The 15,181-nt window shown below is 37.5% G+C and overlaps 1 protein-coding gene across 1 annotated transcript in view; it reads left to right on the top strand.

Moving 5' to 3' along the window:
• Cntnap2 (contactin associated protein 2) overlaps positions 1–15,181 on the top strand; it is a 1,481,094-nt gene that overhangs the window by 305,186 nt on the left and 1,160,727 nt on the right. Inside the window, exons 5-6 of the mRNA XM_035451404.1 lie at positions 7,660–7,863; positions 14,394–14,578. Of these exons, the coding sequence (XP_035307295.1) occupies positions 7,660–7,863; positions 14,394–14,578 (389 nt within the window). The remainder of the gene's footprint in view (positions 1–7,659; positions 7,864–14,393; positions 14,579–15,181) is intronic.

The raw sequence follows: 15,181 nt of genomic DNA, 5'->3' as shown, positions 1-15,181 counted from the left end.
GATTCAAACAAAGAAATAATTTTTGTAACTGGAGATCAAGTCATTGAATTAAGTTTGTTGACAGAATAGGAGTGTTAGAAAGGTGAGAGAGAAATGGAAAGATAAATTTAAAAGTATTATGGAACATATGGGGCATTATCAAGTGTTCAACCACAAATTTTAAAATTTGAAAAATTAAAGGAAAATCACTGAAAATCTATTTCATTAAAGTTAACCGAAGGTTTAAAAATTTCCCAAAATTGAAAATAGACATAGATATACAGATACAACTGAAAGAACCTCAACTAGCATAATCCAAAGCAAACAGTCACCAAAGCACAGTGGAGTGAAACTGTCAAAAATAGAGGATGATGAGAAAAATCTTGAAAACATAAAGAGAAAACTATCAAGCCACACAAATAATACCCTATTAGATTTGTGCCATCATTTATGAAAACTATATCTATAAGCCAGGAGAAAATGGAAAATACATTAAAAGTGATGAAAATAGCAACAAACAGCAAATAAATCCAAACTTACCACCTAAGAAAACCATTGCTACCTATTTTTTTACCTTCTAAATATTGTAAGAAATAAAGTTTGTCCCAGATAAGCAGAAACTGAAGGGACTGACCTCCTCTAGCCCGGCTCTGGAAAATATTTACATAAACCCAACACTATGAATGGAAGGATGAAAATTTCTTCATTGTTCAAGATTCCTTAGGGAAACATTGTAGAAATTGGGCTATGCTATAGGAAGCTAGTTATCCCAATAGCGGCTATCACATTTGAAAGAAGGAACCAGGTAGCAATTCAGTCCAATGTGCTGGAGGCTTTAGCAATTCCATCTGATACTGAAGGTCAGAAGGATCATGGAGAAACTTGCATGGAGTCCACATGAAAAGTCACAGAGGCTAGAGTGAAACATCAATGGGTCCTGGAGGGAGGGACTGGAGTACTCACGTTTCCCCCTACTGTGTTCCCAATTCATGTTGTATATATGGCTAAAACAGCCATGCAACAGCTTGAGTTCTGTGCCTATATAAAATTTATCAGACCAAATTTATTAATTCATTTGCTTTTTAATTCAACCTTACTCAAGTCTGCAGGGCATGGGCAAAATACAGACAAATTTTTTATGAGATGTAACAAAAATGGCTATTAGTAAAATTTCCAATAGGCATGATGCTACCATCTGAAATCTCTTGAAACCAGTTCTCCACTGTCCACAGTTCTACCAACATTCTTATCTTCTTAAGACTCACTAAACCCAGTCACTAACTCCTGCTATCATAATTCTTAGCTGTTTCTAGACAGCATCTCTAAACTTTTCCAAATTCCTCCCATCACCCTGTTCCAGAGTCCTAAGGTCAATATAATTAGATTTAATTGAAACATTGGCCCCTGCTTCTCAGGTAGCAATTTACTGTATTAGATAATTTTTAATTGCTGTGACTATAAGACCTAATAAAAATAAGAAATGTATTATGTTTCATACCATCAGAGGATATTAGTCCATCCACGGCAAGGAAAACATGGCAAAGAGTTTGTTTCATAGCAAACAGAATGTTGGTTGGGGTTGTTTATATTAAAGCTAACTCTGAAACAGGCAACAAGGTCATAATGGGAGCTGAGCTACTTTACTATGTTATAGAACATACTAGAAAGTATGAGGAAGAAGGGAGAATTGGACAGAAAAAAATGAAAATAGACTTTTAGGTACAAGGAAGTATGCTGGGGGGACTGGCAGGCTATGAAGTCCCTGTACAGATCGATAAATGAGATGCCCAATGCACAGTGTATTCATGTATGAGCTTATCTCAATATAGCTATGGAACCCAGTATTTGCACAATTGTCAGTGTGTTGACAAATATATATGAAATGAGTAAATTTCATGAAATATTTCAATAACAACTCTTTAGACATGGTTGCTCTTTTATGACATGTTATGAAACAATTAATATCAAAGAAAAGTTGTACAAATAGTAGAATTTTAGTTTTCATGAAAGATGTTGGAGTTCTTTTTTATTACATAATTTTCCAAATAGTCTAAATCTAGTCATATTGAAAAGATCTATGAAAACAATCCACTTCATCTATTTAGGCTTAAGCCAAGCTACAAAGAAAGAAAATTAACCCTGAAAAACATAATTAGATCCAAGCATATGCAAACAGCAAGAGATAGAATCCATCAGAGCTTATGTCTACTCTAATTACAAGTCAGTAAAGATCATTAGATGAATTCCTGCCCACAGTCATGACACTAAAATTGCCCACTATTAGCAAGAATTTCCAGATGATTGACACTTATTTGATGGCTGTAGCTATGGGTCTACTTATATTGTGATATCAAAGAAGATGAAGTTGATTTTAGGAATGCCATCCAACTCAGTTTCGTAATTTAAGTAAAACTTAATAAAGGTCTTTATGATACCACCTTCTTAAATTTAAAGAACAACATTCAAGACATTCAACAAACCTTTCTTGACAATGTCTGGCCTTGATTTTTCTAACCCAAAAGCTTTTAGAAGAAAACCTTGAGGTTTGCTGGCTGCCAGCTTAGCTCTAAGTTGTGTGAGAGACCCTGTATCAAGGAAAAGAAGCCAAGAGTTAAAGAGCAGAGGATCCATTGTGCTCCCCTGACTTCTGCATGCACTCAGGCGCACGCGCGCGCACACACACACACACACGCACACACACACACACACACACACACACCAAGCTCATTTTCACACCTACACTTACACAAGGATTAAATCTGAGAGGGTAGTGAGAATGAAAATGACCTTCATATTATTTCATAAAGTAGATCAACGTTTATAAATATTGAGAACTGACTTGAAAAAATACAGGGATGTGCCTTTATCCAAAAGTTGAAATTCTCATCAAATTCCATCTAGTAATTTTAAACCTTAGCTTTAGAAATGTATTTCAGACTTTTGAAGTGATTTGGTATTTATTCATTATGAATTCTAATATGATTATATATAATTTTTCACACACAAATACTGTTATGTATTAATACATGAAACATAATGTATATTTTATCTTCTATAATACATGCAGCAACCCATGTTATTTTATATCTATTTTAATTTGTAATATATGAATTATACTCAGGTATATATTTAATGTATAGATTATGCAACACTTTAGATTACATAGATTGGTAGATAAAGTGTAAAAATCTAATATTTTAACAAGCTACTGCTCATTAACAAGATCTGATCTCTTTTTACCAGATTTTCCATTCTACTTTTAATATGTTATGTAATTTTGAAACAATGTACATGTTTGGGATAGAAATATATCCAAGATGTTTTAAAATAAAATGCCAGTGCTCACATGCTAAACATTCTCCAGAATATCTTATACAAATTCAGAGAGTAAAAAACCACAGCCCAATTAACAAAACAAGAACGGCCTCATTGCATGAGTATTTGATGAGTTGGGCACATTCCCAGCTCCCTGAGTTATTGTTAGAAGCAAAATTGTGGAAACACTATGATTTGGCATTCACTTTTGAATACCCATTATTGTTGTTCAGATTGCTTAAACAGTTCAACCACACATATTTAATCACTATAGAGAAATCTTAATTTTAGGGAGTGATAAGTAATCAAAATCATAGAAAAAAGTAGCTTGTCCTAAAATAAGCACAACATATTATTAGACTGTAAGTGAAATTTTAATTTATTTTTCATAGGAAATAGAACTAGTCTGTGGTGGATGTTGTTTGCATTATTATACAACATCACAGACTCTTTTAAAGAGGTATGATAGGTGTTTAAGTGTAAATTGTATTACACATCATCTCAGGGATTTTTATAATTTCCAAACTAGCTCTCAGCTCACAGTCACAAGAGAATAGGTGGATATTTCAAAATAATTTAGGCTATTCATAGAGCAACATATTTGACTTTGTAATGCATGAGGTCTGGCTCGAAGATCATTTTACCAGTGTTTCATCCCGTCACTAAGGACTTATGGGTAAAATGAGGCTGGGCAATGTGAATAGCTTCCCTTCCTGATTTTTATCTGTAAGATAGGGCTGTCTAGAAGCAATAAACCACACCCACTGTCTCTGCCACACTTCCCTATTGTGCTAAGTATGAAGCAGCAAAGCATGCACGTTCGCACAAATCACTATTCTGTTCCTGGCACTGCATAGAGATTTCTATTTATATGAACATATAAAGGTAGATATTTCTTGCCTCTATCTGGGCTGAAGGGACATTTGCTTCCTGAGGACTGAGTGAGAAGCATTATCTGTCACAATTAATATATATAGAAGGCATATAAAGCAACGATGGCTCTATTATTCAATTGTCACTGATAGGAAGCTGGTGGCAAAATTACTCTCCAGAGGTCATAACTAACTCCCTTTCCCATGCTTTTCATTTATCCACTTTTCAAGACAAAAAGGAATTTCTACCAACTGTGGGATTATAAATTCAACTAAGATCTGAATAGAATATTGGGTACCGTTTTTACCTCTCATCATGGATGAAGAAGATATTGCCACTGGAGTTCAGCTTTCACAGTATAGATGATTAATATCTAGGTTAATTGGTTTTGCAGTGTGAGCAGAAGCCAATACTTAATGATTGTTCCTCCACCCTCTGTATTAATATAAATTCCCATTGTGCGGTCACTGAGAATGGGAGTTTTAGGATTATGAAGGGATTTTTATGGGCAGCAGAACTGAATATAAGAAAACTGAAAGTACAAAGTTAAGTTTGGCTCTTGAAACTTTCAAGTAATTAATATGCCTTTAAGAGTTTATTTGTGTGTGGTATAAATGTGTAGGTGTTCTGATGTTTGTGCATGTGTATGCTTGTGCCTGTGAAAACCAAAGCAAAGTCATGAATTTTCCTAAGTCTCATCCTTACCTTTTTTGAGATGGGATGTCGCTGAACCTGGAGTTTATAGATTCAGCAAGATTAACTGAGCAGTAAGCGCTGAGGCTTCTCCTGTCTTTACCAATTCTGGGCTCACATTACAAGCTTGCCCCACCACACCTGGTTTTTTATTTATTTATTTATTTATTTATTTATTTATTATTTAAATTAGTAACAAGCTTGCTTCACATGTCAATCCCAGCTCTCTCTCCCTCCCTTCCTCCCCTGCCCCCACTAACGTCCCCAAACCCCACCCCATCCCGACTCTGCTCCCCAGGGAAGGTGAGGCCCTCCATGGGGATCTCCAAAATCTGTCATATCATCCCAAGCAGGGCCTAGGCCCTTCCCCATTTGTCCAGAGTGAGAGAGCATCCTTCCATGTGGAATAGACTCCCAAAGTCCATTCGTGCACCAGGGATAAATACTGATCTACTAACCGAGGCCCCATAGATTGCAGAGGCCTCCTCACTGACACCCATGTTCAAAGGTCTGGAGCAATCCCATTCTGGCCTCCCAACTATCAGTTTGGGGACTATGAGCTCCCCCTTGCTCAGGTCAGCTGTTTCTGTGGGTTTCACCAGCGTGCTCTTGACCTCTTTGCTCATCACTCCTCCCTCTCTGCAACTGGGTTCCAGGAGTTCAGTTCAATGTTTAGCTCACACCTGGCTTTTTATGTGCTTACATAACAAACACTTTACTAACTGAGCCATCTCCTTAGCCCTTCTCTTAACTCTTAACTTAAAAAAAAAGACAGCCTTGCTCTCTGATATAAAGGAAAGGATTTCAGATCATCGCCTTCGTATTTTTTAAGCATACAAAAGCTATCGGTAACTTTATAGAAAACAGACATTAAGCCTTAAATAATGTTAGAAAGAGTTACTACTGTTCTCTGTCTAGAGAACAAATGCTTGGCATTACAGATGGCACTCAAAAGAGCTGCATGGGAAGAGTGGACTTCACTTCCTCTACCACCGTGCTGGCTGGCCACATAGCTGGTCTAATGGTTCACTCTGCTTATTGCAAATCAAACTCCACCCCCCCATGCAGTGCTAGAACTAAGCACATGCCAGAAAATCAGAATATGAAATGAGAAAACATTTCTCCACTGAGCTTTCAACTCCCTGTTCTTTCTCTGTCACTATCTTCCCATGGGAGTATTTTAGGAAGAGCTTCATAGCCTAAAGGTTGGCTTTGTACAAAACTATGATTTTCAGGTAGTAGAACAATCCACTTTGACAAATTTTCTGCAATTTCAAAATTAAAAGGTAACAGACACAGGATTTTGAAAATATCTTTACAATAAATATCTAAAAATGGCAACTCCCTGTAGCTATAGAAATATTTAATCTGCATTTTAATAATTCTCTTTAGGACCATTCCATTGTCTGGAAAACCATTGTGAAGACATGGAGGACACACGTTTTTCTCTCACTCTTACTGCTAAACAAGTGACTAAATTATATGTAAATGAGTATCCATGATGAAACAAATGTAACATACAATCTGCACATTCACCCACCTATGGAAATTTCAATGTGACCCTTACATTCAAATTAGAGCTACTCCAGCCACAGTACAGCTGGATATTTGTTTGTCCAACTCAGAACAGGTAACTCTGGATATCTGGATATCTGAATTTAATTATTGGAGCCTAAATTATTAGTGCCTACTTTCCTCAATCCAAATGCAAGGGGCCAGGATGGAGTCTGGGACACATATATGAAGCTCCCCAAGAGGCCATGTTGGAAAAGGGTGCCTAAAGTACTATTAGTTGCAAAAAAATCCTACAACAAACTTACTAACAATGTAGAAAGAGGGTCAACATTAGGTCAAATCAGTATACCACCCAATGTTATATTTTAAGTTTATGCATACTTACATTTAGGAAAGAGAAGCAATACATTTTCAAATTAAAATGTATTTATTATGTTGTAAAGAATTATCTTCCTTAAGGAAGAAATATTAAGTCTCATAATAACTTAGAACTAAACATATTTTAGAAAGTTTGAGAGCCAGAGGTAGTGGTTGGCTACGAGGAAACAGTGTCTCCTGGACACAGCAGGGCAGCTCCAGATATTACAATGTTAGCAGTTGGGGCAGCATGGGCAAAACCTGTGCAAGCCCAAGCCAAACCAAACCCCAGCATAAAGTGGGGAGCTTGTCACACAACGACATCCATACTGTGGAGCTATTGGCAGTCCTTAGCTTCTGGAAAATGGAGAAAGGGTATGGTGGAACAAGTATGCTGTGTGTGTGTGTGTGTGTGTGTGTGTGTGTGTGTGTGTGTGTGTGTGTGTGTGTGTGTGTGTGAGTGTGTGTGTATAGTATAGTATAGTATAGTATAGTATATATACTATATAAATAGTTGAATGGGTAGGCAAGGGGATTGGACATGAAAAACGTTGGGAAGTGGAGTGAAAATTATCAAAACATGTTGTATGAAACTCTCAAAAGATTAATAATTTTTCTCTTACTCCTTTTCACTAAACTGTACATTTTCCAAGTTGAAATTTTAATTATATTCATATTAATTGAGTTAGTATCGTTAACATAGTAATTAAAATAAAATTGTTTATTTATAGGTGTCCTTATGACTGTTCATATCAAAACTCACCAGCCAATCCACTTTAAAGCACATGGTAAATTTAAAGAAAAAGCATTTGGATCTATACTTCTCAGGACAACACTCAACCCCCATTTTCTTGAGCAGGCACTAAGCTGGAAGTAGGTGCTCATCTAAAGCTACCAGACTAATGAGGTGTTTCTCTCTCCTCTCAGGGGCTGATGTTATCAACTTTGATGGCCATGTTGTGTTACCATACCGATTCAGAAACAAGAAGATGAAAACACTCAAAGATGTCATTGCTTTGAAATTCAAGACCTCTGAAAGTGAAGGAGTAATATTGCATGGTGAAGGACAGCAAGGGGATTACATTACCTTGGAACTGAAAAAAGCCAAGCTGGTCCTCAGTTTAAATCTAGGTTTGTTGGGATTTTCTATTTTTTTTTTTTTGCCATCTTTGAAATGTTTATAAGGAAGGAGCTGGAGAGATGACTCAGCAGTGGAGAGCATGGGCTGCTCTTGCAGAGGGCCCAGTTTTAATTCCCATGATAGCTCACAAGTGTCACCAATGTAACTCCAGGTCCATGGGATCTAATGACATCTTTTGATCTTCATGGGCACCAGGCATGTACATGGTGAACATACATGTAAGCAATGCACTAATGCATATAAAATAAATAAATCCAAAGAATTTTAAATGTTATATAGTCCTTTAAAATTATTGTCAATTATTTTTCATCTCTGGTAGCAGAGTATCTTTTTGTATACCTATTTCTGTTAGTCATCTTCTTATCACTGTGACAATATACCTGAAAAAAATACTTAAAAGAGGAAAGATTATATTGGTTCCTGTTTCAGATGTCTAAATCTGTAGTTACTGGACCCATACCTCTGCACTTTTGCTGAGGTAGAACACCATGGAAAAAGGGCATGGTGGAACAAGTATGCTTGTGGGGACCAAGAAACAGAAAGAATGAAAGAAGTTAGAAACAAGATAGACACTTCAGTGCTCCACTTTCTATGACCTAGTTCTTTAAACTAGGATCTACCCCCTACTGCCTGTCACCTCTCAATATCACAATCCAATCATTATTGCAATGGTGTGTTGACCAATCCATCTATGTGGTTAAGATAAACATTGTCCAATCATTTTGTAAACCTCATCAGCTGGTACTGAAGCTTTTACCATCAAATTTTGGGGGACACTTTAGATTCAACTCATAACATTATTCATTCAACAAAATGTTTGCTGAAACAGTTATACTATGCTCAATGTTATAGTAGATGATAGTACACATCAGAGAACAGAAAGACAATGTCTGATTAAGTTTGTGAACTACCCCAGTAGGAAATCAGTTCAGTAAGTATGTATTATAGTGAGCTCAGATTTAAATGCCACCTTAAGAAGCCATAGGACCAATATCAGAATGTATGAGGAAAAAGCCTGTATTAGGGCAAAAAAAAACCCACAGTGTTCAAGATAAGATCTAAGTGATGGGGGGAGGAGGAAGCATGAAAACAACAGAAGAGAGAAGATTGCGCAAGGATAGACCATTGTAGATAAAGAGCTCACATGCTTATGGAACAAAAAACAAACTGTAGTGGATACATGCAGTGAATGTCTGAAAACAAGAAAGGAAGTCCGGGAGATGGAATTGATCAGGTTCTGTAGGATACTCACATCCGGATATTAAGATGTGATGATGCTCACTTCAGAGGTGCACTGAGACTCTCATGGGAAGAACTGCCTAAGTCAGCATGAGAGTCAAAGAAGACATCTTCACGGTTGGGGAGAGGTGGTGCTGACATCCATGGAAAATTATCAGGAGAGATAAAGAGAAATGTATCAGAGAAATGATGTTAGTGGTAAATTCAGCATGACCATGATGAATTGTTTATGAAGCAAGAAGAAAAGAGAAACAAAGACTAATTCCTAGGAATTAGGCTCAGGCACTAGATGAACGGTTAGTGTCATTTTTCAGAAACAGAAAATAAAAGGAAGGCAGAAGGAATTACAGGGATTAGTGGGAAGAGAGCCCATTTGAGCTGCCTATTAATAAACAAAAGGTCTTCATATGGGGTCAATTACAGCATATCAGAGGAGAGTGCATGATGGGGGTGAACTAAGTAGTAAGTGGAGAGAAGAGACTTAAAGAGTGTGTAGTAACCCAGAACCCAAAGACAGAGGCATGACCAGTGCTATGTCACTCACCTTAGGTCTCTGCTGATATGAAGACAGACAGGTTAGTACTGACATTGTCAATATGAAGGGTACTGTTTACTCACTCTCTGAGGAATTGAGAGAACATTCTGTTTAAATTGTTTTATAAGAGAAGGAAGAGTAGGACTCATGGAAATAAATATTTTAATGTGGTCAGACAACTAAAAAGAAGCAGAGGAATGAGATATGGGTGGGGGAATGAGGCAACCAGCTGTCTCACCAGATTTTTCTACTACTTTTAAGTAGAAGAGACCATACATGTTGACTTGCTGATCATGTGACTGAAACTCATGGATTGCTGAAGAAAATGGTCACAACATTGGCAGTGGCATTCAGAATTCCAGATTGTACAAGGCAATGATACTTCTTTCTCTTGCTTGGCTCAGCGTTCTTGGTTTTAGATTAGGGGTACACAAGGCTACATGTAGTCTATGGGTTTTATTTTCTCTGTTGTAATAAGAATTCTACAAAATAATAACTTAAAATAAATGAATAACTAAATTCATCACCAGTAAAAGCTACAAAATCGAAGATTTAAATACCTAGAACAGCCCTTGCCCATTGAATTTCCCTACCCTGCACTGTCCTGGATACTCTGTGTATTCCTGAGGATGTCTTGACTACTGTGTGTTAACTTATTTTGAGGACTGATGTCAAGTCTAGGAACACATATTTAATTAGGGTTATTTTGTGTGCAATAATACAATTCCATAAGAACGTAGCTTTGACTACATATTATCCATATTAAAAGTAAAAATGATGAAAATGTGAATCACATATTTATAAAAACCACTGTATTTCTGCATTAAAATAAAATGTATGGAAAGCCAAATAATATGCAAATGTTATGTATGCAATTTTACTGTCATTCATGGAAAAAACAATCACACCACTCCATAACAGTTCCAAGCTGCAAAGAGAAAAATGTATGCATTGAATACAAAAGATAACACAGAATAGAAAAAATTAAACACAAAGATATTGAATACTCCATCACATCAGCTATAAGCATAACAAACAATAAAATGGAAGGTAATATATTTGTTGAATTATTAAGTGTGTCTTTTCAGGGTTTATGGGTAAGTGACAAAAAGGATCTTTTGTTTCTATTCTTCTAATAAAGATACTTGGGAGAAAATTATCTAACTACATCCTTCAGATATTTGAAGTAGTTTGCCTATTTTAATTATGCATCATTTTTTTAAAAAAATGAGACATTGTGAAAAAGACTTAAGTCCAAAGATATATTTTTCAATATTATTTCACCATCAGAATTTGGAGGAAGTAAAATTTATAAAAAAATATTGGTTATATAAAATGTGTTTAATGTTAGTTCATTTTAAACAAAGGATTCTTTTTATATGCATATCCGTTTTAACCTGGATGCATATATGTGCAAGTTTTAATTCTATAGAAGTGCACTGTATTCCATTCAAAGCCAATTGTATTATATAAAATATAACTGTCCATCATGGCACTGTGAGTGATGATGAGACACTAGCCTGTAGTCTGCTTACCACCCAGGCAACCACTGAACCGCACCTGTCATGACCCTGGAAAATGAGCATGACCATCAGCCACGGCCGTATGCGTCACTCTTGGTGCATAAATTCACAGGGAAACATAAATAAAATTCCAGAGAATGGGTCTAAGACAGTGATGGAATTATTACTTTTGTGAAGAAAGCTTTAGGAGGTGTTCACCATAGTTTGTCTGATGTTGGGACAACTTGAAAAACCAACTTGGCTTTGGTACTGTGGAAAGTATGAAGGCTGCCAGTGACCTTGGTTCCCCATAAGGAGACTAATCAAGTTGGCACAGAGTGATTTCCTTTATGAGGATAGATGTCTGGTCTAGATGACACTGACTGACCCTTCAGTGCTAGAGAGAAGAAGCACAGGATAAATTCATAAAATCCAGTGAGGGGTAAGCACAGAACCCTCGAATAAGTCAATACAAAGTAATTCCTCCAGAATGGAGAGAAGACTTGAAATAACTTTTGGAAATACCAATGGAAAAGTAATTAGTCTCAACACCGTTCACAGAGGAAAGATTCCTGCAGCTTCCTAATAATTGCAGACAAATTCAATGTATGACTGTTTCATAATGTCTTCAAGTAGTTGTTTACATAGGCGGTGTTAAGTGCTGGTAGTCAGAGCCTATGAGATTTTTTTTTTTAAATTTCATTTTTCATTCCAACCATAGTTCTCCCTCATATACCTCCTCCCACCCCTTGTTTTCCCCCGCAGCCAACCCCCAATCCAATTACCAAAGGGTAAGTCTTCCAATGGGTAGTCAACATAGGCTGGCAAATTAAGTTGAGGGAGGACCAAGTTCTCCTTCCCCTACCTGCATTAAGGCTGAGCATGGCATCCCACCATAGGTAATGGGCTCGTGCACCAGGGATAGATCCTGGTCCTACTGCCAGGGATGCATGGTGGGGACATTTTCTCAATGGCGTTCCCTCCTCCCAAATGACTCTAGATTGTGTGTCAGTTCGACATAAAATTTATGAGCCAAAATTTGCATGAGCCAATGCAAGCAACAACTCCTGTTAACTGCTGAGCCATCTCTTACCCCCTAGACTATTCTCATTTACAACAACACAGTGGTTAGTTTCAGCAGGGTTCACATCAATGTATACTCACATCTATTCTCTACATTCCAGAGTTTGTCACATGACCCACAATGTCTTGATTTTCTATGCTAAAAAGTGGTAATAAGAATTCTACATGTCAGGATAATGATGGTATTGTAAGTCTCAATACAGGCGTTCAACTCACTTGTATCCATCCCTGGATACAGGTCAAAGACTTGGAAGTCATCCCGTTGGAAAATGCTGTGAGTGCAGGTTGTTGTCCTGCACACACACACACACACACTTGATTATCACCCAGACACTTTTGATTTCATGTGTTGTCCATAGACAGGGGAATGATGATGTTCTCTTAATTTTATAGTGAGCTGCAGTGGGTGTGCTCTTTTATCCAGTGAGCTGCAGTGGGTGTGTTCTTTTATCCAGTGAGCTGCAGTGGGCAGCAGCTTTGCAGCACAGTATGAAGCCGCTAGAATATTCATTGTACTCAAGTAAAATAACTAACATATCAAAGGTTTCATGTAAATATATATGCATACAATGAATAATTAAATGGTTGTATATGGAAAACCATCTAGAAGGAAATAAATCAAACTGTTTTGAATAGAGAAAATAATTTGCATTACGTTTCTCTTGTTTATTTTTCATAATATTGTTAGTAATCAGGAACAAGTATTTGTTTTCGGGGGGAGCTTGGATATCTTTGTAACACACAACCCTGTAGAATAGAAGAGAAAGGTTCAGTGGGGGACCAGATCCCAAATAAAGGCATTTGTAAAATACCTGTCTACATGAACCTGGGTATACATACATATGACAGTTGAGGTGTGTCTAAGTAAATGTTTTAATTTCAATTTTAAAAATTTATTTCACATGTGCACATGGAGGGGAACACATGTGTGTCACAGTGTATGTGTGAAAGTCAGAGGACAGTCCACAGGAGTCTAATCTCTCCTATAATGTGGGTCTCTGGAATCCAACTCAGGGTGTCAGTAAGACAGCAAGCGCCTTTACACACTAAGCTACTTTACTAGTTCAAGATATTTTTTTCAGAGCTGTTTTCACCTTAATTTTCTCTAATGAAACATGTAGAGTAGTAACCTTTGAAAATCAACTGTGGTTTATAGAGATGTAACATTGCCTATGTAAAATACATTGCTTGCTCATTCTATGACCTCTCCAAAAAGAGTTCATTAACATTTCACTAGAAAGTAGTTCACTTCCAAAGTTTCATTGGCTGGCTTGGATTTATGACTCAAGCATCTACTGACATTCTTTAGTGCCATCTGTCAATAGCAGGTGAACATCCTGCTTCTCAGACACTTTGTGTGTGTGTTTCCAGTACTAAAATTTTGGACAGCTTTGCTATTTGGACTTATTTCTCTTTTATTTCTCATCTTGTCTTTCTTGTCTCCTGACAAAGAAAGGAGAACATGGGTGCATGTACACTTGGGTGCTAGTACGTGATTGTGCACACACACACACACACACACACACACACACACACACACACACACACCTTCATGCATATACACATGATTTCACAAATGCATGCATGCATGCAAACGCACATATACACACATGCATGTATACACAGATACACAAACACACAGGCACACACACATACATGTGAATGCACACACACACACACACACACACACACACACACACACACACACACACTTGATTATCACCCAGACACTTTTGATTTCATCATCATATCTGAAGAAACAAGGATTACTCTCCCCATTTTGTAGGTCAGCAACCAGACTCAGATCAGTGACCAGGCTGTCCCCATCTAAGCATCAAACAAATGTGGTGGCACCATCAGACCCCAGGCCCTCTGGCACCTGAGCCCATTTGATACTGAGCTGATAACCCCCACCCACCCACCAAAACTTAGCAGAATTCACAATACTGTCCAAAAATGTTTGCATTTTCTTTTTAAAAACCAGGTGTTTCCTCAATTTTAATTAGATTGTATTTATACCTACTGCAAGAATCCTGGTTCTCCTATACCAGCTTCAATAGACAGAGCTCCCACTGAGCATTGACATCACATTGTAGAGGGAAGATCTGTAGAGTGGGATGTGTGGTCAATGTCTTAATTCTCTTTTGCTCCCTCTGCACAGGAAGCAACCAGCTTGGCCCCATCTATGGCCACACATCTGTGACATCAGGAAGCCTGCTGGATGATCACCACTGGCACTCAGTGCTCATTGAGCGCCAGGGACGCAGCATTAACCTGACACTGGACAGGAGCATGCAGCATTTCCGCACCAATGGAGAGTTTGACTACCTGGACTTGGACTATGAGGTACATTTAAGGCTGAGGGACTGTAAGGGAAGAGGTGTGAATGCACAGTGCGCTATCACATTTTATTAATTACATATCTGTCAATCACATGTTGGCTCAAGCCCTTTTCCTTCCTTCTCTATAGAAAGGAGAAATCTTTAAATCTAATTTACTTAACAAATTATATGTGTAATTGTGTACATATTATTTGTATTTTAATTGATTCCTTTTATTGAATATAGCTTTTTCTTCTCACATGCTATATCCTGATTACGGTCTCCACTTCCTCAACTCCTCCCAGCTCCACTCAACATCCCTTCCATCCCACTTTTTTTCTCATTAGAAAACAGGCGGGGGCTGGAGGGATGGCTCAAAGGTTAAGAGAACCAGCTTCTGGTCCAAAGGTCCTGAGTTCAAGTCCCAGCAACCATATAGTGGCTCACAACAGATCTGGTTCCCTCTTCTAGTGTGCAGGCAGAAGACTGTATGCATTATAAATAAAGAACATCTTCTTTTAAAAAGAAAGGAAAACAAACAGGCTGATAAGGGATAATGTAGGGGAACCTTGATACTAATAAAATAAACTAACATATTGGAGTAGGATAAAATGAATAGAAGGAAAAG

The sequence above is a fragment of the Cricetulus griseus genome, assembly GCF_003668045.3.
Source record: "Cricetulus griseus strain 17A/GY chromosome 1 unlocalized genomic scaffold, alternate assembly CriGri-PICRH-1.0 chr1_0, whole genome shotgun sequence".
In the NCBI taxonomy this organism is placed as follows: domain Eukaryota; kingdom Metazoa; phylum Chordata; class Mammalia; order Rodentia; family Cricetidae; genus Cricetulus; species Cricetulus griseus.
Note: the sequence above shows the minus strand (reverse complement) of the source record. Positions and strands in the feature narration are given on the sequence as shown.